The sequence below is a fragment of the Cryptotermes secundus genome, unplaced genomic scaffold, assembly GCF_002891405.2.
Source record: "Cryptotermes secundus unplaced genomic scaffold, Csec_1.0 scaffold3042, whole genome shotgun sequence".
NCBI classification, from domain to species: domain Eukaryota; kingdom Metazoa; phylum Arthropoda; class Insecta; order Blattodea; family Kalotermitidae; genus Cryptotermes; species Cryptotermes secundus.
This window is the reverse complement of record NW_019735021.1, coordinates 268,809-293,314: the sequence shown is the minus strand read 5'-3', so window position 1 is coordinate 293,314 and position 24,506 is coordinate 268,809. Positions and strand designations below refer to the sequence as shown.

The window sequence follows — 24,506 nt, the reverse complement described above, 5'->3', positions numbered from 1 at the left end:
ATGTTTCCTACTAAAATACATCCTGAGGTTTGGTTTCTGAATTATTCCCATCAGCATAAGGAAACCTAGGAATATCCTAATTTCATTCGAAGTTATGGGAACCCACTTTTGAAAGCGCTATTTTATTAGCGTCGGGGCAAGAAACTGTCCCGCCAGACAAGTTACGTGACCAAATGCCATGGGGCTCCGATAGGAGGGTGTCGCAAAGCAGAAAAGGAATAACAGATTCATAAATGTTGACACAGGCGTCAGGCAACTTCGACCTCGAGGTTCGTAACATCGTAAATCAGACACAGCTTCTTTGTCGCCAGTAAGCCAAGCCAAGCCGGTAAAATGAAATACACACACAGATAACAAGCACTCAATGAAAGTTAGCTAACAAATTATCTCTCTGTAAGCAAGTCGGAGTGTGAGTTGGAACAATTCTTTCGTAAGCAGCAGACAACAGATGCTTTGTCGCAAGCAAAGCTAGTAAAAAATTACCACACACAAACAGATAGCAGGAATGAAAGAAGTCAGTGTTAGCTGACATATACATTCACTGGAAGTACACACATCAGAGCGTAGGCGTTAAGAATTCTTAGTAAAAAGTTTGGACGCAATATATGCGGTGCGCACGCTTACAGCACGGCTTTGAGTGGCCACAGACGGTGCGTCGCACACGCTTAGGGATTTAAATGGCTCCGCTAAAAGTCACGCTCAAGGGGTTAATGCATGAAATCTCTTTAAGTGAGCATTCCTAACATTAAATTTTAAATTTTTCTTTGGATTTTTAAAACCAAAAAACCTCTAACTGGTACTGACATAAGCAGGCTGTACAATTATAATATAATTATTGTGGCTTGTAGACCCATTGCTAGACAATGACTGCGAAATATGCGACTATACAACATCTGTTGGCAGGTAAGGGCACCACTAACACACACAAACACAACAATTCCATGGCAACAAAAGCAATGCCAACAGAGAAGCAGTTTTTCTATGTGGTCCGTGCCGAGATGTTATAAGCAGGATGAGTGAGGAGTTCGTTGTGAATGAGTGAGTGAGTTAGAGAACTGCTGTTTTTCAGTCCTTGTGAGCTGTTGCAGTTAGCAGCTTGTAGCTGAGGCCAGGGTCAGTTTGGGAACCCAGAGGAAGCAGAATATCTGCCGTTGGAAGCCGCTACCAAGCAACGGCTATCAGAGACTCTAATGGACTGAGAACACCAGTCTGTGTGTGAAAATGATTTGTAAAGTGTAGTCATGAGTTGTATGTTAAAAGTATACAATAAATTCAATTACCAATCCAAACACCATCTATAATCACTCCATACATGTGACAGTATGAACAAAACTGTGATACATATGGCAAGATATAACTTACCAATTTCATCTCCTGTGTTTTCAAATGCAGACTTTTCTAGAATGATGAAGGTACACTCTGTAATGATACGAGTCAATGCTATAACAAGACAACCTGAGCACAGAAATGATCATAGTAATTCAATCAGTGGTGGTGGACAGTCAATTTTTAAATGTTTCATTAAAGCATATTCATTTTATGACAATTTCTCAACTACACAGGCCATATAGCATTGAATGCTGTGAACAATGTATTGGGAAGGGTATAGAAAGAAGTGGTTGTGGTATGCTTTTACTACAGCCAGATATTCAAATGTTAGGGTGGCACTGGCTACATTTATAACAAAACATCACCAGATAGATTCAAATAATTATTGAACAGCAGATTCAATATACACATGCAAACGTTTTATAACAAAACTGTGGCATTTACTTTGAAGTCTATGAACTAATTTTTACAGATAAAATCTATTCCCAATTATCTTTGAATGGATTATGTGGCTTGAAACCTATCTGTGCCACTCTTAGGGAGTCTCTGGAACACTGTGGAACACCTATTATGTTTGCTCAGTAAGCCTGTCTGTCCATCCATTTGTAGACATGAAGCAACTTAAGAACTATGTAAGATTTGAGGTTTTCACGGTGCTGACTATGAAGAAAGCAGTCTTCTGGGATTTGGCACCATGTATATGTGGTGTTAACTGACGTTTCGGAGGAACGTATCGCCTCCGTCTTCAGGGTAGAAGGAAAAATATAAGAAATCCACAGGCAAAGGGACCGTGAGAACCGGTACAAGTGGATTTCTTATATTTTTCCTTCTACCCTGAAGATGGAGGCGATACGTTCCTCCAAAACGTCGGTTAACACCACATATACATGGTGCCAAATCCCAGAAGACTGCTTTCTTCAACTTAAGAACTGTTGGATGGGTTTTCATGAAATCTGGTGAACACTATGAGTACATTTCTAAATTTATGTATTTCACCATGGTATGGTCCCCTGATTACACTAAAACCATGGATTATACAGTTTTTTCATTATTCACGCATTTTTGCTTCAATTAGCATGACTAATTGGAAGTACAGTGTGCTCCAAGGAAACTAAATCAAGCAATATGCCACAGGTTTTTGGTTTATTTCATAATGCTGTGAGTATTTCACACTGCAGGGCATCAAATTGTATAAAGATTGGTGCACAGCGAATGGGAGAGGATTCCAATCAAAATAGTCATGACCTAATGAAGGTACCATCCCTGCAATTTGCCTGCAAGATACTGAGGAAAACCATGACAAGTTTCAGTCAGGATAGTTGGTACCCCAGCTGAGATTTGAAATGAAAAACACCTGAAGCATTACTGCTACCACAGCCTGCTCAAACATACCATAAGGTTAAGGTACAAACACAACATATGCCTTCAGGTAAAGGTAAAGTTGACCCTGTGCATAACTAATTAAGCATCCAGCCATGAAGATGAATGGAAAGTGGCAGTATAGCTCTTATATTCTTGACCCCAGCACTAGATGGAGGTAAACTGTCAGCTTCACATCCCAGTCACTTTACCCCAGGAAAAGAGTCCCTCATATACATTGCATAGGAAGCTTGGTAGGCACCAGGGCTGCTGATCTGGATGCTGCAGAGCAAGAGAGAGAGAGAGAAGTAAAATCTCCAAGGATTGAACCCAGTTCCTCAACCATCCATCCTGTAGCCCATCATTATATCAAATGAGATATCCTAGCTCTTATACCTACAGGAACTAAGTAAAAATCTTGAAAACCTCAAACACAGTATCTGGTCTGTGAACTGATACTCAGTCTGGGGGGGGGGGAGTGTGCAAGTGTAATAGTAGTGAACTAAAACTGAAGTCAAGATCCAGACAAACATTATAAACATATCATAAGTGGAATTAAGTATTTCAACATAAACTGGTTTAAGCAATAAATAAGGAGTATTCTGGACTGGAAACATTTATAAGAAGAGTAAAAGATGATGTGCACTGATGGCATATCAAATGACTACCTTTATCTCAAGCTGTGAGAGTTTCATTCTGAATGCCATACACTACACCCAAGCAAATAAACCTATCTGCACTGCTTCTGCTAAACAATGAAATAAAAATATGTCAGTCCAAATAGTATTGCCAGAACAATGTAATATTCTCAAAATCGTTCATTTTATATGAAAATTTAAAGTTTATATACAAAACTGTAAAGAGTACAATGTAGTACAAAATATTGTGACATGATTCCCAGAAACTGGGAGAGTGAAGTCAGAATACAAGTTCATTGATAGACAAAGACTCAATAAAAACATTCCCGCAGCAACGAATATGCAAGCAACAGTACGCTAACTTCTGTTGCTATGCAACACCATCGTAAACATGCCTGCCAGGATATGAGCTTGGGAGCAGCTGGAGATAGAACTGAGAAATTAAGTAGTCAAAGATGATTGAGAAGAAAAGGGAAGAAGGGAATTAGGCTGTGAAGAGAAGAGTTCATGTGTGATTTGAAATGACTGTGAGACTGTTATGAAATCCGTTGTCAGGATACAGCTGGTGAAGACTGAGAACCCTAGTGCGTGTGTAATGGTGAACTGTAAACTGTGTAGCTCAGTGACAGCACTGTACTGCCTGCAGTCCCGAATTGTGTGAATATGGTGACAATCCAATCATCCAATCTAAAACCCCATCTACAAGTCACGTACAGCCCTTAATCATGACAATATTACCAACAATGTTCTTCACAGTAAATTAAGCTTACTTAAGAATAAGCATAATAAAATGCACATTAGTCAAAATCTCCCATCTCAGATGAAACAAAATCTGTGTAAGGGTTTACAGGATATGTCAGCAGTCCATTTATGACTATAAGTAAACCAGTGTTTATTAATACACAGGAGAATCAGAAGCACATTACAACTTTCAGTGAAAGGCTCCCCAAATTAATTTCAGTAGAACTTGTGATAGCTTATAGGATACATAGAAAAGTCTATTTACAATTATAAATAAACAGGCTTTATTATGGGCTGAAAATTGGAATTGCTTAATTACATTTACTGAAAATCTTCTGTATGAAGTTATCAAATCACATGAAAAGCCCACTTATGATCTTCCGCAAACCAGGCTATATTATGCCGTGATAGTGACTGAAAGCTCAAACTCTCCAGCAGTGTTTAGTGAGCGTCTCCTAAACTTTTAGGAAACTTGTCTTGTGGTTTAGGTCCTGATACTGTGCCATAAATGACTTCAACATAAGGAGTCCTCTATTACTGTGGAATGAATTCCAAAAAACTTCTGAACAGCTAACCTGATGCCTTAGTACGTAAAAGACGCTTATGTGATTAACTCACTGTCTTCATCCATCAACCAACTGCTCTGCATTTCATACTCTTCCTCAAGAGACAACGGTTCAGATGCAGTCAACTGTTGCAGTTCGGGTGACTTCATCCAGCCATGGTACCTTAAAAAAATGCATGTTAACATATGTAATAAGAAAATGACGTGTGTACAGTACAGGTGCCCAGCATAATTCTCATAATGAACTATTCCTCCCCTTATGATATTTCCTTTGTGTTTTAAATAATTGTAAGCGCTTCGAGGAGTACCATACAAAGGTTTGAGTCAGTTATATGACGGGGGTGCAGCCTATATGTACATCAAGAAGATTACCAAAAAAAAAAAAGAGGTACATACTGTAACGTGTTTCGTTACTGAATACGCCGTAGAGATTGTTAACTGGTTTATTGAACAATCTACAACTATCGGCTACACTTAATTATCACAACGTTACGGGTTTCCACAGTTTACAAACCCTACAACAAAATCTCTTAACACTGTCTTCAAGAGTCTTCAAGTATTAATAACGCAGGAGCTATACAAGTCTCCCTGAAATACACACTCCGAGTATAACTGTACTACAGCACTCACTATGTCTCGAAAGCACACAATAAATAAGTCTTCCGCTCGCTGACTTCTTAGTTATCGCACACTCACAGGCTGCTATGTTTCAACTAACTGTGAATAGCCTTCGCTGCTCCTTATGTAGCCTCGATCGGACAGTTGTCGCCTGGTGCCTTGTTGCTAGCCACGCTGTCCGGAGTTGTTGACGGCTGCCTAGTAACCGCGATATCCCTCACTGACGTCACCGCGTGTTGCGCGTTGCCTAGCTACCAGGATGCGGGGTGATTACTCGCCTATTACGCAAGCGCTATGTTACAGCTACGTGCAGCTGGGGAGGTAGGGGTCAACATGTCACAATACATTAAATTTTACTATATTAAAAAATAACTTCTACTAGCGGCATGCACACATTTGTACTTGTGATGTTTAAATGCAGGAATATGTGTACTTTGGCCATGGTGACTGTACCTTTCAGTGTACTGACACATGCACTTCAAACGTTAAAGTCAAATGCCATATCATTTCTCTTAACAATAATGCTTATTGTCTGTTAAAGTGCAGTCATCAAAAAAGAACTTCCTTGTTTCAAGATGCAGTAACTTGTAAAATATGACACAAAGGTACGGGAAAGGTAAAATTTTCCCTGCACTTAATTAAGTAATTTATCACTATGCCATGAGGACATATGGAGGAGTGGAGGTATAGCTCCACCATTATTGACCTCAGCACTAGATCGAGGTAAGTGGTTTACTTCACGACCCTCCCACTTTACCCCCTGGGACAAAGGTCCTGGTACCCATCGGAGAGCAGGCTGAGTGGGCCCCAGAGCCAAGCTAGACACTGTTGACCCTGCCACTCTACCGCAGGGGACAGAGGCCCTGGTACCCATTGGAGAGCAGGCTGGGTGGACCCCAGAGCCAAGCTAGACATTGTGAAGAAGAGAAAAATGTCTTGCCCCTGCCAGGAATAGAAAATATGAACCTAAGCAGAGCATTTTTTAATAACTGGACAAACTCTCAACACTTTCTCACAACCTCAATGCATATCAGTGCAAGCACCATCTGCAGCCATGCAGAATCACAGCAATATGCAGATGAGGCACAACTGAGCATGTTCACAGGGAATGTTAGAGCAGTGCAAATTTTCTTTCACATGTAATAAAAACCATGAAATGTCTCTACATAAAACACAATTAAACCATGTCTAAAATATCTTTGAGGGTGCATCACATACTGAACATCATGTCACAATTACAAAGTTACTAGTTTCTATTTTTCAACATAAAATAGGATTTTTTTTTAATTTCATGCATCCTGTTGTGTTATAATATACAATTTATTTATTAAAATCGTCACAACACAACTATAGTAAGGTCAGTGCCAAGTTTGGCTCTGCTACATGTTTCGGCTATTGTAAGTCTTTGTTTACATTCCCTACAGAAGAGACAATACTTCGTGAGATGAGGCACCGACTAAATAATTAACATTAACATTACTACATCTACATCACGAGCCTTAAAAACAGTTTATTGTATATACACAAAATATATAATACTCCAATTTGTCCGTGGGAACACAATAAAATCACAAAAACCGACAACTAACTCGACGATGTAAAGCATCACTCGATTTTATTCTTGTTTTATACTATAACTTTCGTTTTATATAATCTAATTTATTGTACTTTTACGCCAAGTATTTTAATATAATATAATTATTGTACCCAATTTTACTTGTACTGCAGTTCAGCGGTGTGTATATGTTAGCCATGTATTTGCCTGATGATGGCTTTTAATAGACGAAACATGTAGCAGAGCCAAACTTGGCACTGACCTTAATACCGTTATGTTGTGACGGTTTTAATAAAGAAATTGTATAAAATAGGAACCAAAATCGCCATACCGGTGATATCGCTGTGTATACAAGTATATATATGACATGTCTTCCTTAAGTTTGCCTACAGTATCTATGACTAGCTATGACGTACCCTCAATGATGTTTTTGACAATTCAAATATGTACTTCGGAACATGTTCTGTCTTGTAAGGCACCAATATTACATGTTTCCCAACAATTCTTGTATTACTGTTTTTTCTCATGTTTTCACAGAATGCTTCCCGCCGTCACAATGGTCACAATGGTCACAATGATCATAGTTTACTTAAAAACGCTGCAACATGCAATTAACGTTTAGCTCCAACGTCCACCCAAAAAGTTGTCGTCAGTGAAAAGTCTACAATATGCACCCTATTCAGCGTCTGCAGCAATCTGCAGCGATCTGCAGTTTTTAATGATCAAAGAAATTATGCTCAAAACATAGAAATAAAAATAAATATTGCACGATTACTGTAGCGCCTTCGCTGCTCTCCAGTGTCAGAATGTGGAATTAAAACCAATTCCTCAACCATCCACTTTGTACTTTCAAAATCTTATATATACGTGGAGAAATTCTAAAAGTAGGAATTTTTTTCTGAATATAATAAGAATGAAATGTCGCAAAGTTTAGAAGCAAAAATAGGCCACAATTATTTTATCGATTTTACTGACCTCCAGTGGGAAAACGTAGAATTATTGAGTAATTTGAACCGCTAGATACGTTGTAGTCCCAAAATGGCGTGTTTGAGGTTATACAGGTTATACCGTTTGAAACAGATGACCAGGGAGATGTTGGTAGTTCTGCACTCCGAGTTTGGAATTTCCAGAGGGATTTAACGAATTAGTCTGTATATGTACGCACTGAAATTACCGTAATTTACAGAATTTCAATCAAATCTTACCGTTAAATATCAATAGTTGCTAAATATGGGGATGTAATGTATGTTACTTAAGTAATTCAGGGATTGGGTAGTGCTTGAATCTGCCAAAGCAGTCCACCATCACCACAGCATAAATTTGATTCACTGTCACATGGTATTGTATCCCATGTAAGTACCAGAAATATGTGAAGCAGCAGGAGAGAATGAGACACCTGGAAAAAAAATTAAAGGCAGCTATAGAGGAAATTTGTAAGCTGAAAGGAGGGAATGTCAGCAGTAACTTCATGCAGCAGGATAATTCAGGAAATCTGGGGGGGGGGAATTCAAGTCCAGGTTCCATAGGTTCTCTGCAAAAGATGCTAGTTAGGTTCAGCTGAACAATGAATTCAGTGTACTAGAAACAGATGCAATAGAATTGGGTCAGCAAACCCCAGTTTTGTTGAAGCATAAAGGCAGAGAACTAAAATCTATCACAATGTGGACAGAGAAAAATAAACATAAAAGAAAGATCTTATTACTGGGAAATAGTCATGGCAGGGAAATTGGCCCCATGCTTCAAGAAAATCTGGGAAACAAATTTTCCATATGTAGCATTTTCAGACCAAATTCTCCTCTTGCAAAGGTTGTTGATATAGGGAAGCTTGGTAAAGACCTTACCAAGCAAGATCATATTATTATAGTGGGAGGACCAGGAAAGAGCCTGGATAGAAACTATCATTATTCAATTGAAAATGATCTCAACTACATTGCACAGAGGACATCAAACACCATTGTGGGATTTGTCGGCCTCTTTGAGAGGCATGACAAGTCATGGATGAATGGGAGGGTTAGCATCAGACGATGTTAAGGGGCTCATCTGCAGTCCAGTCCAGTGGGACCTGGAGTCTACCTTCATGGAGGTCAAATCTCCAGAGCTGACCACTCACCTCCATCTACACTCAGCTTCCCTCATACATCTTACAGAGGGAGGATGTAACAACACTCAGCATGATGCAACACTTACAAGGTCAAGTTCTACTCTAGAACAAGAAATCTGCAACAGAAATATTGTGGCATATAGACCCACGCAAAGAGGTGACTCTGTATACACCTGAAATTGTTAGGTAATGCCAGTTGTAATGGATGTATGCCTGACAACATAAGTATTGTTGGAAGTTCAGTGCTCAGTTGACAGGCTATGAAGACAGGAGACTTGGAGGTTGATGTGAAATGGCCATCAGCCTGGGAGCTAGTTAGGGAGTTCTGTAAGCGAGACTATGAAGTACTACAACTGTAGCGCAGTGATATTTGGAGTGTGCAATTCAGTGAGACTGTTACAGTTCCTGCATTAAAATCCACTGGCAGGAAATAGCTAGTGGAGACTATAATAGACCGAGGATACTACTGTGTGTTACAGTGAACTGTAAAGTGTGGAAATAGCAGTAGTCTTACGGTTGTTTGTGGTACAACCGGTAGGCGATCAATAAACCAAATATCCAATCCAAACCCCATCTAGTAGTCACCCATACATACCCATGCCCTTATGAAATCTTTGAATATCCACGTCTGGAAACATGAATAGAATTGCTTCCCTTAACAACTCTTCAAAGAGTACATTAAATTTTGTCTGAACCATCTAATTTTGGTTCAAGGCTTATAATCTTAATAACAACTTTGCTAATGGGCTTAATGATTGCATGCCTTTAGGTCCCTTGACAACATATTCATTAAAATTCTTAAATTCCATTCACTTTAGTGCCACTTACACACCAACATTTACCTTGCATAAGTTTCACTCACTTCACATTATTTAGCATGTGAGAGAAAAATAACTTTGAATACTGACACAATCCTATCAAAAATTATACCCAAAAGTTTGTGTCTATTCTGTCAGAAGTTTTGCATTGTCACCAAAGTATACACACTCTTAACAGGAGTTTTGTCATGGGGAGCAAATAGGATTGAATATACTATAATCAGACTTGCACAGAGTGAGTGCTGGGCTAGTGAAGAAGAAAGTTATTCTGAAAAGCAAGAAGCAATGAGAATGCGAAATTTCAAAGAACATACACAGAATAAATGTACAGACTTGAGTACAAACCACACCTTTCCAACCCTGTTACACCAGCAAACTCTATGGAAGTTTCCTACAAGATGTATACATTTTATGAACTAGCTTTAGGTAAGTGTTAGGTGTGTAACTCTTTAGTGCATAGGGTGCAGGCCATTACCTCTCCTGTAGTGGAGTACTACAAACCCTCCCCCCCCCTTAAATTTGTTACTCCAATGGATTCCAGCATCAATACGAAGAAGAGTACTTACCGGACATATTGTTCATATAAACTTTCTGTCAATACACTGTGATGACATGTGAAATATTTATTAATTCATCCATTCTCTAATACATTTATTATTCAATTTTATTTCTATACCCAAAATACCTATGTGCATTAAAAATGTGGAAATACATGTTTTTAGGTGACTTAAAACTCTACATATAAACTATAATCATAGTATCTTTAACATTACATACAAACTTTTTTTTTCCCCCTAAAAACCAGTTCTTTGATTTGCTTGAGACTACAGAGTCTGCCTCTGGCAAGTTACCATCCACATTTTGGTACAACCTCCTACATGTTCATAATATGCATAGATAACATACAAAATGTCAATAACACAAATTATCCCATAACCAGCTCTAGCAGTGTGATTAAAGGAATAACTGACTGTCAGATGTTGCCCATGACACAGGTACTGTATGTTGTGAAACCCCTCAGTAGAGGCCAATAGTGTATTACTTGTATATTATGCTATGTTGATCACATGATAATAGCCGACATCATCAATTCCATGAAGTCTGTGACATCACTGGCAAATTACTTATACACACACAAATAACCTCAGAAATTTTTGCAATTACACACCTAGTAAATAATAATTCATATTGGTGTATCAATTTTTAATACTGCTGCATCAACTCCTGAAGCTGCTTGGTATACAAATACAAGCAATAACAATGAATGGACAAAATGGCAGTATTTGAACTATGTTCAGGCAATCTCAGAATCAAAATACTGCTTTTGCCAACACAGATATTTTGTGCTCTGTTTTAATCATTATTTACACTGGGTTAGTGATTAGCAGCATGTTTATTATGCTGAGAGTCTAAATATTATGTGACATCTGCATTCATATTGTGCAATATAAATTATTGTTACTTTACTAACAGCCAAGAAAATTGCCGTCTCTTAATGTGAGTGCTCAAAATATTCAAAAGGTGACAAATCATGTCAACATACATAATAAGATAATGGCAGAATGAACAAAACTAAACACACATTTCACTGCACCTTGCCACATTGCTTCAGTTCCAAATGTAATCACTTTTGTAGTGCAGACTGTCTATGATGTAAGTATACTTAGCATATTTATGTAATAAAGTGATTTCTTTTGTAATTTATACATCATTTCCCTAACTTATGCATTGTTTCTTTAGCTGCAATTATTTGACAATGTACAGTGAATTAATTAACTTACAATGTATATAATACATATTCATTGTAGGCTACATTTAATTAGAAATAAAATCTAAACATATGAAAGAACAAACAGAATCACTGTATACCAAATAAAATAAAAATCGCTATAACAAACAGACAGTACTGTAGCCTAAAACCTTCATTGCATATGAATGTAAAGTTGTCCCTGTGCTGAATTAATAATTAATTATTAAGTGCCCCATACCAACTGAACACAAGGCTGTGTGGGCCCCAGAGCTAGCCTGGACAATGTGAGGAAGAAAAATATTCTTGCTCCTGCCAGGAATTGAACCCTGGCCATCCAGCCCACAGCCCATCACTATACCAAGTGAGTTATCCCAGGTCCCCTTCATTATATACAAACATTTTTTAATCTGTACGTAGAATTTCATATATGTACTTCTTATAACAACAAATACATTCACATTTTCCTCTTTATTTCTTCATACTATGGAATTTTGGTTATGACACAACATACTCTGTCTGATACAGGGACACCAATATTTCAGAGAAAGATACTGCCTTCATGTTTGGACAAGAAATGAGTGAAGGTGCAAAACTGTTTTTTTTTTTGTGTGTGTGTACAAGACAGGAGAAGGAAACAGCCTCAAGCATGGCTTCGACTGGCCATTCCAGAAACAGAGTCATGAATTGGAAAATCTGAGGAATGTAGGGTCAAGGTGGCCAACAAGAACACAACGAGGAGACTACATTGCATCATAACTTGGAAGACCACCATATGCATCTTCACCAATGTGAAAACCTCAAACTTCTTTCCTTCGCTTCCATAATTGCCAGTATATGAATGTTTTCACACATTTACCTATGTACTGAACAGAGACTGGTAGTATCCTGAAAGAACCTTCCAGGCTCTTGGTGACATAAAGCCATCAGGGGGCAGCTGCCCAGATCGAGCTAAGCCTAGAAAGAACATTACAAGAGATAAGATGCTCAGTTTGACATAAAATGTCCTACTGGACATGTAAATTAAGAATGATAAGCAAACAGTCTCAGACTGTAATTCTACATGCAGTTTGTCCCATTTTCTTGTAATTATGAGGCAACAAAATTGGGCAGATAGCACCAGATTCATCAGACAAGAAAGATACCTAAGACCTCCCTGTACATAGGCATATACCACTGTAAAAATGTTAAAAGGAAAGTATTCTTTGTCACATGTTAATTTCATTCTTTGGAAGACAGGAAAACACACTATGGCATATTATCTTGGTGTTTCACTTCAGTCTACTTTCCACCCTAAAGAGGGAGAACGTGGCCTTACGAGATTGCCATACTATCAGTCTCTGTATGCGACTGAGCACGTGTGACATGTGGTTTTGCTTTTATGAAGTTACTGGCAGAGTTCAGCAACAGCATCAAGAGACACCAGTATTTTCCTACACAGTTTTTTACCATCATAAACAAGAACTATATAACTTTCGGTAGTCCTGCAATGCAATAAATAATTCCAGTATTACATGCTCATGTTTGGCTAGCACGACACCACCATCAGAGGTAAAACAAAGGTAAAAGTTGTCCCTGTCCTTAACTAATTAAGCACTATGCAATGTAGGCATATGGGGGAGTGGATGTATAGATCCACATTTTCTTGACCTTGGCACTAGCTGGAGGTGAGTGGTCAGCTTCACGCCCCTACCACTTTAACCCATGGAGAGAGTCCCCAGTACCCACTGGATAGTAAGCTGCATGGGCCCCAGAGCCGGTCTGGATGATATGAAGAAAAGAAAATTCTGACCCTACCGGAACTCAAACTCCAACCCCTCAGTCGTCCAGCCCCTACCACACACACAGCCATCAGAAGATACTTTACTGTATAGACTAGCATTACCAGATGTAATCAAAATTGCATTCAATCACAGACATTACATGCTTCACAACTCAAAGACCACAACCGTATTGCAACATGCATCCGTCATTTGCATAAATAAACTCAGTTCCATTACACTGAAAATCTGACTGACTGGTATGAAATAGTGCAATAGACACACAATATGGCATGATTTTGTATACAGTGGAATTTCCACGACAGTCAATCTCCTCCATTAGTTTGTCCCCCTCTGAGGTCATTTCACTCACTGTAATACAGACCAACTTATCATTTTAAAATTACTGTTCTGGATATCATTTCAGTCAGTCCTGTAGGCACTTCAGGCAATACTGCTCATAAAACAGTAGCTCAAATTCCACACATATTTTTATGTATACATCTTAGCTTACCTCTCATTTTTGTTCCAGAGATGAACTCAAAATCCTGTTTCCTCTGGGGATCAAAGAAAGCCATTTTGCTTCTTGTCTTGTCATAAGCAGCAACTCTAAATGGAATGATCTCCAGTGTATGCAGCCCCGGGGCCATGCTGAGCACACGAGCACCATGTGTGGCATCATACAAATCACATTTCAAGTCCTTGTCAGGGTGTGGTAAACCTGCTGGATCTCTACCCACTATATAGAAGTTGGCACCAGCAGACATGCGAGCTTTTGCATGCCACTGTACCTACAATAATCAAATGCACCTATCATAATATGAGTCCCTCATGCCTTAGGCAATGGTTTGAATTTTTAAGAGTGGGTATGCACTTCAAGAAATGTTTCCTACTCCTTTTCACTGCCCTTATTCTTTCATTGAAAAATATGTAATTCAATAAACTACAGTCCCATTCATTTTGGCCATTTCTGAACCCACTATTTAGCAAAACTTTTGAACAGTTTATGCTATCTGCTCTGACCTTTGTATCTGTAATGCAAGACAGACCAGAATCATGCCTCACCAGCAAACATTGCAACAGTTTGGAGTGTAATTTAAGTTGAAGTGACTAAGAAAATAACCTATATATATTTTCAAATGACACCTGAACGCCGAAGTGTGCAGTCAGAAAAGCACAGCAGAGACATCTGTTGCTAGACAACGGCTAGCTGAAACATGTTTCCACAGCAATAAATACGCTTATACAAATCAACATGTTGCTCGGAGAGTGTCATACATTTTGTGGCAACAGAGAATAACAGAGGAAAATCAATTGTCCAACTTGGTGATCTATATTCGTTCAACATGAAGTCAGTTTAATCGAACATTCAAGACAGCCAGAGAGCGTTCGAGAGAGCAGAGATCAAGATCCAGAATTTGAGAGACTCGACTCTTCAAGATTCATTCGACAGACGTCAAGGAGTATTCAATAGTTGAAGTGTTACCAAGTAATGACTGGTAAGCAGATGTTGAAGAATTTATTTGATATGTTACAGTTACTTGTAGTTATGATTTGTAAGTATCGAATAAATGCAATTAGCAAATCTAGAACCCACAATTATTCATCATGCTAACTCCTTATACACGACAATATATAATAAATCACCAAAGTTCATCTGTCCCAACGTTTCTATAAAATGGCACAACATAGAAAATATTGGTAAAAACAAAATATAATCATCTTGGAGACAGAACCCCAGGGATACGAGTATTATTGGTGCTACGCCCATTGATTTGAGTCCAAGCCAGCTAATTCCTAAATTATTTGCTCTACAGGAAAGGCTCTGGGAATGTCACAACAGGATCATGACAACAATGGAATCAATGGTAGGTAGAAGTTAAGGTAAAGCTAACCCTGTAACAGGCTGTCAAGGACCACAGGGTTGTGAGACATCAAGGCTCCCACATTTTCTCTAGACAGTCAGCTCGCAAATGGCAGTAAGGTTCTCAGCCTTAGGTACCAGCTGCCATTTACTCCCCAGGAAGTTTCCTGGTACTCATTTCTGTTAGAGGCTGAATCGACCCCAGAGTCATAGTGTGGCTGGAAGGATTAGGTAAACTGAAAAATCCACCTGATTGGGACTCGAATCCACAACCTTCCAGCTTGTAGCAAACTGCCTCAACCAGCTATGCTACCATGTGTAGGATACAGGGAAAACCAAAAACTGTGTCCTGTTGTTCCTATGTAAGGATATGGAATGACATAACAAGCAAATAAATGGGATTAAAAAGGAATACAGAAGAAAAGACAGAAGTGGATGAATGAAGGCATGATGAACTGCATAAGAGGTATGGTTTGGAATGAAGGTAATGTAGGTAAGATAAAATCCATTTCAACTTGGAGGAGGAAGGGGGGGAGGAATGGAATGATGATGGGATGGACAAAAGATGTAAACGAAATACCATATAAAGAAGGGAAGTGATTATCCCGCATCAAATATTACAGGTTATATAGGTAACCACCACAAACAAAAAGTGCTGGGCAGATTCTGCTGCACAAAAATGCATGGATATTCCACACTGTGGTCTATACAGATTTTATTCCAGATACCACACCACAAGCACATCAAAGATGGCTGTATGCCTTGCAGCTTCGATGTACTTGAAGACGGTAGCACGTGACCACAAATGGGTATTCCACGTATCTCACAAACTCAACAACAGAAAAAAAAAAGTAAAGCTATCCCTGTAACAGGCCACGAAGGCCCATAGGGTTGTGAGACGTTAAGGGTCCCACATTACCTTGACAATCGGCTCAAAGATGGCGGTAAGGTTGTCAGCCTTACACACCGGCCGCGCTTCACTCCCCAGGAAAATAATTTTAATTAATTCCTGGTACTCATTTCTGTTAGAGGCCAAGTAAATCCCAGGGCCTAGTGCGGCCAGAAAGATTAGGTCAATTGAAAAAAATCCAATGACCTCTCACCGGTATTTGAACCTACAACCTTCCGGCTTGTAGCCTAGTACCTTAACCACTGCGCTACTGCCATCAACAACAGATCTTGCTGAAATTTTATATGGGAAAATTACACTCATTAAATAATTCAAATTGCCACGGGCAATTCTGTGTACATTATAGCAGTAAGTAATTTCCAGTCTTGTTACATGTGGAGAACAAAAACAAGAAATTCTGTCAACAAATGGTAAAACTCTGTCATCAAACTTCTTAAAATCCATTCACCAATTCCCAAGTTGTTATAAGGTGAAAGGTGGATAAATGAGCTCAGTGAAGCTAACAGGTGAATTTTTTTTTTGCAATATTTAGCTGAAAAACCTGCAAAACAAAACACCTCACATCCCCACCCCAACAACATCACTGCTTTTATTTTCTGCATCCTGTTGTGTATCGTGTATTAAAGGTACTCCATGAGGCCACCAACACAAGTGATTATAAACCAAAAATTAGAATGTTTAATATTCAGGTTATTTTATTTTTGTCTCACTAGATGTTCTGATCTACAAAGATCATTAAGGTGGTTTTAAAGAATATGTCATTACTGAATGTCAAAATGGATTCATATTTTACATTTATCAATATTATTACAATCTGTCTACATTTTAATTTATAAATTTTTGTGTGGGATATGTCTCAAATAATGTGTGCTAAAAGTTAAAATCTAGTAGCTAAATAAGATTAGGTAAAAATATGATTATAATTTTCAATACTGCACATACATCTTTACAGTACCAAACCTTGAACAATAACTGGCCTAAGGGAGTGTGGCAGTTGATAATGCAGAGGTCAACTCTTAGCACAACCAAGAAACAAATGGCTGCTATTTGAGAATTATAAATATTTCAAGATTTCTGTAACCATTGGAGAGACTTTTTCAACTTGCCCCTGTGCAGAAACAGATTGAAACCAGTGTGAGATTACCTTGCCCATGACCCTTCACTTTGGAGAAACAAGCTGACACCGACTACTTCAGTCCTCCAGAATGTAATGCTACATTTGTTCCCACAAGAAATAAAAAGAGAGATGTAAAGGAAAAGAAGTGTGATATGAGAATTTTGAAGCCTACTGTACCAAATTCAAAAGGTCATGTATCAACAGGCTTTGGGAGTCTCTGCAACCAGAAAACATCACACCAAACAGACTGTACATAACAGAAAAGCTCTGTCCCCTGCCCCATACAGCACTGCACAGATTGTCATACATTTGAAACATCAATGTATAGTTAGGCTATCAAATAAAATAGAAACATGTAACTATCTGCACCTCAGAATGTGTATGGCAGATCAAATGAAGTGGTAAAGTCTTGTATGTAGGCCGCGTCATAGCTCAAGCGGTTAGTCGCTGGCTTCCCACCGTGGCGGCCCAGGTTCGATCCTGGGTCTGGTCAAGTGGGATTTGTGGTGGACAAAGTGGCGCTGGGGCGGGTTTTCTCCGAGTACTTCGGTTTCCCCTGCCAATCTTCATTCCACCAAATTCTCCATCATCATAATCACCCGGGGCAGGCTACAATAGGCCAATCACTGGCCACCATGCCAAGTGGACCCAGTTGACTCCACCCCCCACTGAGCAAATTTAAAAAAATGTATGTAAAGATCACCTCAGTAGGTCCAGCATACTGCATGGGTGAAGGGAATATGGCAAGAAGAGTACTCTGTGGGTCAAGAATTCCCTCCTCTAAAACAGCTTGATGTTGCTGAATGCGAACAGGAAGTGGCACATCATCATCTTTGGTCCAGCCTCCCAGAGGATGAAGGAGCAGGACTGGTTTCTTGAAGCCTTTCTCTTCCAACAGACGTCGCCTAGTGTCCTAAAGAGAAGTGTGAACATGTGTATGACTGCTCAGATAACAATATAAAAATCAAAACAACCAGACATTTGCTGCTGCTGCTGCTGCATCAGCACTGATGGCTGTATGCACACATCAGGATGATGATCAGGGTGGATAATCCTTTATAAAATCCAGTATATAATTAGTTAATAAGAGACCTGTGTGAGACTGCAGACTGGTCTAACACTTCACAAAAAGCTCAATACAAACAGCAATAAATATTCTGTTACCAACACTCAATAAAACAGCCTGCATATTGGCCAGTAAATATCTTTAAACAAGAAGAAGCTGGCAACAGCTCAAGCTACAACTGGAATGAAAAGTTAAAACTTGTCAACACTTGTGCCATGAAGGAATGCCACAAAACTAGGTCGGTGACCAACACTGAGGATGTCACACATTAGTTGGAAACGAGATTTACCATGATCTTAGTCATCTTGTGGGCATTTTACAAGTATAAATGAAACATTTAGGGATAAACCACAGCATCAAGAGAGATGTTCTGGGTAAAATCATAACAAATAACCATGCATCAGCTGATTGCACCCAATCAGAAGGCACAGAAGTAGGACTTCAACAAATGGCTTCACTGCCCAACAACTGAAGCAAGAAAATGTTACAAGCTACAGTGAAAGAAGGAAACACTTACTTGACAGCCCCTTTGCATCTCCTGTCAGGAAGAGGGCCAACTCACCTGAACAGGTATAATCTGAGTGAGTTAAGGGCCCTACAGTAACCGTCAGATAATTCCAAAATTCATTCACAACAGTGAACGTCCAACATTATATAAAAACCAAAAATATGAAAAGACCACATCCTGCTAAAAAAATTTCACAGCAGTGCACTCTCTTTCTGTGCCCCAATCTTACCCAGCATAACCACAACAACCACAGTAAAGATGCTTTGTCCTCCCTATCTCCTTGCTCATACCTGCATTAAGAGAGCATGTCCGTTGTGGACAGGGTTTCTCAACTGGAAAGCAAACACAGCATCAGCTCCCATTTCTTTAAATTTAGCTCTGAGCTCATTAGGAGTGAGCCTGTAGCCATCCAGCCCATCTCCCCACCGTATACGCTCCAAGACTTCAATGTCACCACCCACCAGCCAATCTCCACTCTCATAGATCATCTACAATGAATAACCAAATCTGGTAATGCAAATTTAACAAAGTTTCCATTATTTTGCCCATTTTACAACCTTAAATTTGAACAGAAAACATGAACTGTGCCCATAAAAATGCATGTTTGTTTAAATGATATCTGGCAAACTTCCACTGAAATCACTTCAAATCCAATTCCACAAAACAATACTCTAAGCAGGAGTAATTAATTATATGAGGCCTGAGGTTCTCTTGGCAGTGAGTATCAAAATTACAGTGTTCTGTGCAGTCTGGTAGACAGTTACTGTTCTCAATATGGAGGCAGCAAGTTCCTATGCAACATCAGTACCCATATACCAACTGCACATCACATTCCAGAAAACTGTAATCTTAACCAGGATTAAATTTAAATTAAATACAAAACAAAAATTACTCAATTCTGACAAAGTAAATTTTACTTTCATGCAAACCTTACCTTAATATATGGATGGTCTCTGTGACATGTACCAAACTGTCTACAGACTCTTTCTTCTTTACGGTGAGGATAAAACTCAGGCTTACGCAGGATTGCCACACAATGACCATTATAAGAAAGAGTAAATGATGACAACCCGACCAATCGTTCTTTGTCTTCAGATGAGACAGGAAGCACTATTGGTATAGACTGATTTACACCAGATCCTTCCAGAAGACAGCTGAAGTGCTGAGTCTATGAATTAATTACAACCTGTGGTTATACTTCTGATGGGATAAGTAGTCAAAACGTGTTAATTAATGTGAAAGAATGTTAATAGAAATACAGTTATAAATTATCTTACTTTTAGAAATGTCATAACCAACATGAAATAACTCAGTCCTTATCTTTACATTCATAAACATTCCTCACTAAAATAGTCCTTGGTAAGCCCAGCTAACAGCTGTATACACCTGAAGAGTGAAAAAAGATATTTATTCATCTGTGGGCATTTCATATGCAAGTTTATTTTCCACATTCGAAATTGTAATCTTCATGCTACCTGAAAATTGCCCATACAGTTTACCTTCTTGATTCTAAAAAAAGAAATATTAATCAGTTATATGTCATGCAAGTTATGGTTTTTTACTTGTTCCAGTTGTACAATGTTGCGATCTCAGAAAGTGTCAGTTATAATTAAAATATAAACATAATTTCTGTCATGAGTTATAGCTGGACTTCTTACACACAGACTGTGGTGCAGCTCTTGCTGGACTTCAGAGGAAGTAACTGGAGTCTGGAGAAATTTGCACAAAGGTGAGCTTCACAGAGTCAGCTCTTCATCAATTATTATTAAGGTGATCAAACTGAAGACAATCAAAACACATGGGACATGGAAAATTCACACAAAATTTTTGTTGCAAACCTGAATGGAAGATACTACTTGGGAAAGTAGAGAAAGGATAATAAAGGAGAATAATATTAAAATGAATGTCAATTAACAGAATGTGAGGATGTGGACTGGATTCATTTAATCAGACTGAAGTTCAGTATAAACCTTGCCATATGAGGATATAAACCCCACAGTCCCCTACATTGAACATAAAGTGGCATGCTCTGTCTGCTGTAAATTCAGACTTGGGAGAACAAAACAAGCAGTACCTGCAAGAACTGATCTTCTCTCATGAACCCTTTCAGAGGAGTGGCCCAGCCTTCAGCAAGCACTTGCACCCACTGCAAATCAACTGTTGTGATCTCCAGTGATGGCAAATGTTGCGCCTCTTCTTTAGCTGCCTTCACACGATTCTCTGGCACAAAAAGTTCTTCTACAATATCAGAAGAACGTAAAGTTGTAGGAATAATTCCCTGTAAAATGCATTAACTTATTATCACTCACAATGCTTCAATATCTCCTTACCCAAGTGACTGATAGACACACACAAGCGGTGAGCCCAACTGCTGGTCCTTGCACCATAACCTTTAGTGATCTATTGTGTGCATTTCCTACGTATATAATTTTGAACATGCCTACAATCTGTGCTGGCACTGTCCTGCATCTTGTTCCCCTTCACCACATTCTGCACTGCCATCAGCCAACAGCAAATAGTTATATAAGTCTTATCCGCTGCAAGAGAACCTTCAAAGTACTGCATTCATCTTCCCTCAGCGTGATCACAACTGCTATACAACACCATTCAAAATGGGGCCAACAGCATCACAAGAATCCTGTACCCATTTCTGGACCGGTTATACTTTAAACCTATACTCATGTATTGAAGGAGCAACAAGACATCAGTGTTCACCACTCACCTGTTCTTCCAGCATCTCAACCACCTGCAGCATGCTCTCTTCAACTGTGCTCTCAACAGTTTTCACGACAAGATCTGGTGCCTCTGGCTTCTCATAAACTTGATCAACACCAGTGAAACCTGCATAACATATAATTGTTTAATATTCTGTCTTTACAACCATATTTGTTGTTTCTAGAATCATTAAGGCAACTGTGCTGCAAATTTTCAAGTAGCATTATATCTGGAAAACCAATATGCATTAATAAAGAAGAACAAAGGATCTGGTTCATTAGTATAACTGCTAACATGCAACTTTTTTAAACTCAAAAGTAATTTTTAGACTGTGAAAAAAACTGATGACAGTTCCAGTCACTGAACTGTCATCAGGACATGATACCAAATATATATCTCAGTGATGATACACATAATAGAATGAATGAATTATATTCTGTCCTCAAAATTAACAAGGAAAGATGAAGGACAAACAGCATCCACATCCACTCAGACTGGAGAGGTCTACAGGCCACTTAAAAGTGCATTTCTCTCCTAAATTATGCTCATCCAAAATGCTGATACTCACCTACCAGACTATATGGTGATATGACACACAAGATCACAATTTGAAAGAGTTCACAAAGATGTCTTTCAATAATCATGATGTAAGGTAGTTAAGACAGAATGGAATCAATAAGCATGTTAGAAAACAGTATTTATTTTGTTGATGATGTGACATACGTATCTGTATCACTGGTGATATTTTCTGCGTTCATTTCCTGCTTGGACCATTACCCTCTAACATGTTCCATTTCTTTTCTATTATCAAATTTACTCTGCTTATTGATTATCTTCTACTCCTCCTCATCCTTTGGCACGNCATCTCTATATATTCACAAACATGCTCATCACAAAAATGTGAGCGTACCTTTAATGCTGCCTTGCCTTGCCTTCTTATACAGGCCTTTCACATCTCGTTGTTCGCAAACATTCAGTGGTGTATCCACAAAAACCTCAAAGAATGGAAGGTCACTGTCTTTGTGAATTTTTCTTGCCATTTCCCTGTCCTGTTAACAAATTCACAACATGTGTTCATGATGGGATTATCTGACTGTCCAAAGGGATTTCTATAGGTGTCATGAATGTAGGTTGGGAACATTAATCTTCTGATGAACCTTAAAATGAGCTGAGCCCACTTGGGAGGCCACTAGTTGTGCTGCTATTCGGAAATTTCCCAGCATATTACAAAACCCAAAGATTCATTACCGTGTACAAGAAAGCCCATGACTAGTCTCTTTCCTGAGCCACACCAATCCAGACTGTACCACCCCATCCTACCTCTCTAAGATCCATGTTACTATTATCCACCCACCTACATCTTGGTCTTCCTAGTGGTCTCATTCCTTTGGGCTTTCCCACCAACATCCTATATGCATTCCTCTTCACCCCATTTGTACTATATGCCTTGCCCATCCCATCCTCATTGACTTCATTGATCATTCTAATTATACTTAGCAAAGAGTGTAAGTTATGAAGCTTCTCATTATGCAGTTTTCCCCATTCTTGTGTCAGCAGTCAAGAAGCCAGAAGGTTCTAGACTGAATGGTAGCAAGCATTACCCGAATTCAATCTCCTCGTAATTTCCTCCTGATTCAAATTTTGATTTGTCACTGTCGTTCGCAAATATCTGAACTGTGCCACATTTTCCAAACATCTATTACCTATCTTTATGTCATGATTTTTGTCTTGCATTCTGGTGATGAGACAGCTACATACAGTCTTCTCTGCATTTACTTCTAGACCAATCTCATTACTAGCATCAATTAAAGTTTCTGTTTTTTTCTTTATATTTATGTTACCTCCCAGCATAGACCAGCGAACAGCTGATGAGTCCCATTTCATTTCAGCCTAATGGCATATTCTAAAGCAAAGCTGAAAAGCAGTGGAGTGTTTTCAACCATTCTGCATAGTTAAATTATCAGACAAATGTTTACCTATATGAACTTTACTATATGTTTCATTTAAATACATTTTAATCAGCCTAACTAGTTTCATGGGTACCCCAGAATTTATGAGAATACTGTACAATACTTTTCCTTCCTAACTGAATCATAGGTTCCCTCGGAGTCTAAGAACAGCTGCTCTACTGTCTCAAGTACTCCCACATCTTCTCCAGTATACGATGAATGCAAAAAATGTGACCTGTAGTTTATCTGACATGTCAAAACCCACACTGATGATCTCCATCATTTAGTCTATGTATGGACTTAACCTTGAGAAAAAATATCAGATAAGATGTTGGATGAAGTTGATAATAGTGATATTCCTTGGTAATTACTACAATCAGTTTCATTGCCCTTCTTGTAAATTGTTACAACAATCGACTCCTTCCACTGATCCTTACTACAACAGAATTATTGAGTTTATGAGTCTCAGACTGTATGTAATGTTTCACCTCCTGCTTGAATCATTCTGCCAGAATTTGATAACTACCTGATGATTTCTATCTTCTCCACTTTGCAGGAGCAATTTCAGCCTCAGAAGGACTAGGATCAGGCACTGATTACTCAGCTGTATGTATTTCTGACTCATATCACTGACTCTGTGTACATTCAATAACAGAGAAATAGTTCTTTCACCTATTCAAAATGTTGAGGGAATCTTATATCTTACACTGTTCAAGTTATCCCCATTTATTTGGCTTGGACCCTGTAACCACTGCAGTTTGGCTTCTCTCCTTTGATCTAACACTTTTTGATCATCATTCGTCAAACCATGGCCTTTGCTTCTTCAGTTCATGGTAACTTAGAATCTCTCTGGCTGAAAATTTAATATTCACTCTAAGAGTTTCCCAAGCTCTATTAATATCCACTTCAGTGTCTAAGTTTTCCAAAGCTGTGAACCTACTTGAGATTTCAACCTGATACTGTACTTTACCCTCGGTCTTGTTTAATTTCTTGAGGCTAAACCTCTCCATATGAAATCTGGGCTTTCTTTGTTTACTCACTGCCAGTCTCTCCTGAACTTTTGGCATCACCAGATAGTTAGTGGTCAGTATCACACTCTGCTGCCCTGTACGATCTTACATCAAGTACACTTGAATGCGGCCTCCT

General features: G+C 38.8%; 2 protein-coding genes and 1 long non-coding RNA gene across 12 annotated transcripts in view; 1 reads left to right on the top strand and 2 right to left on the bottom strand.

The window, feature by feature from the left end:
- The window catches only part of LOC111869239 (N-acetyltransferase 9-like protein), a 27,948-nt gene extending 20,082 nt beyond the window's left edge, over positions 1 to 7,866 (bottom strand). For 4 of the 9 annotated variants that reach the window (XR_004513528.1, XM_033753348.1, XM_033753349.1 and 1 more), the window contains exons 1-3: positions 7,256 to 7,574; positions 4,686 to 4,795; positions 1,363 to 1,419 (exon numbers count right to left, since the gene is read on the bottom strand). Coding sequence is in view for 7 of the 9 variants with exons in the window: in XM_033753348.1 (XP_033609239.1) it covers positions 1,363 to 1,419; positions 4,686 to 4,795; positions 7,256 to 7,332 (244 nt within the window). In the remaining 2 variants the exon portion in view is untranslated. The other 5 variants (XM_033753352.1, XM_033753353.1, XM_033753351.1 and 2 more) reach the window with 5 other exon arrangements.
- A 7-nt stretch (positions 7,867 to 7,873) lies between these two features.
- On the top strand, positions 7,874 to 10,792 carry LOC111869240. The gene is made up of 2 exons (XR_002843635.2): positions 7,874 to 7,962; positions 8,744 to 10,792. It is a non-coding gene; the product is annotated as an uncharacterized LOC111869240 (long non-coding RNA).
- The window catches only part of LOC111869237 (bifunctional 3'-phosphoadenosine 5'-phosphosulfate synthase), a 38,286-nt gene continuing 24,295 nt past the window's right edge, over positions 10,516 to 24,506 (bottom strand). For both annotated transcript variants that reach the window (XM_023860607.2, XM_023860606.2), the window contains exons 4-11: positions 22,322 to 22,460; positions 21,419 to 21,537; positions 20,771 to 20,974; positions 19,631 to 19,864; positions 18,987 to 19,184; positions 17,826 to 18,035; positions 13,746 to 14,022; positions 10,516 to 12,428 (exon numbers count right to left, since the gene is read on the bottom strand). In XM_023860607.2, the coding sequence (XP_023716375.1) occupies positions 12,331 to 12,428; positions 13,746 to 14,022; positions 17,826 to 18,035; positions 18,987 to 19,184; positions 19,631 to 19,864; positions 20,771 to 20,974; positions 21,419 to 21,537; positions 22,322 to 22,460 (1,479 nt within the window). In that variant the 3' untranslated portion in view covers positions 10,516 to 12,330. The remainder of the gene's footprint in view (positions 12,429 to 13,745; positions 14,023 to 17,825; positions 18,036 to 18,986; positions 19,185 to 19,630; positions 19,865 to 20,770; positions 20,975 to 21,418; positions 21,538 to 22,321; positions 22,461 to 24,506) is intronic.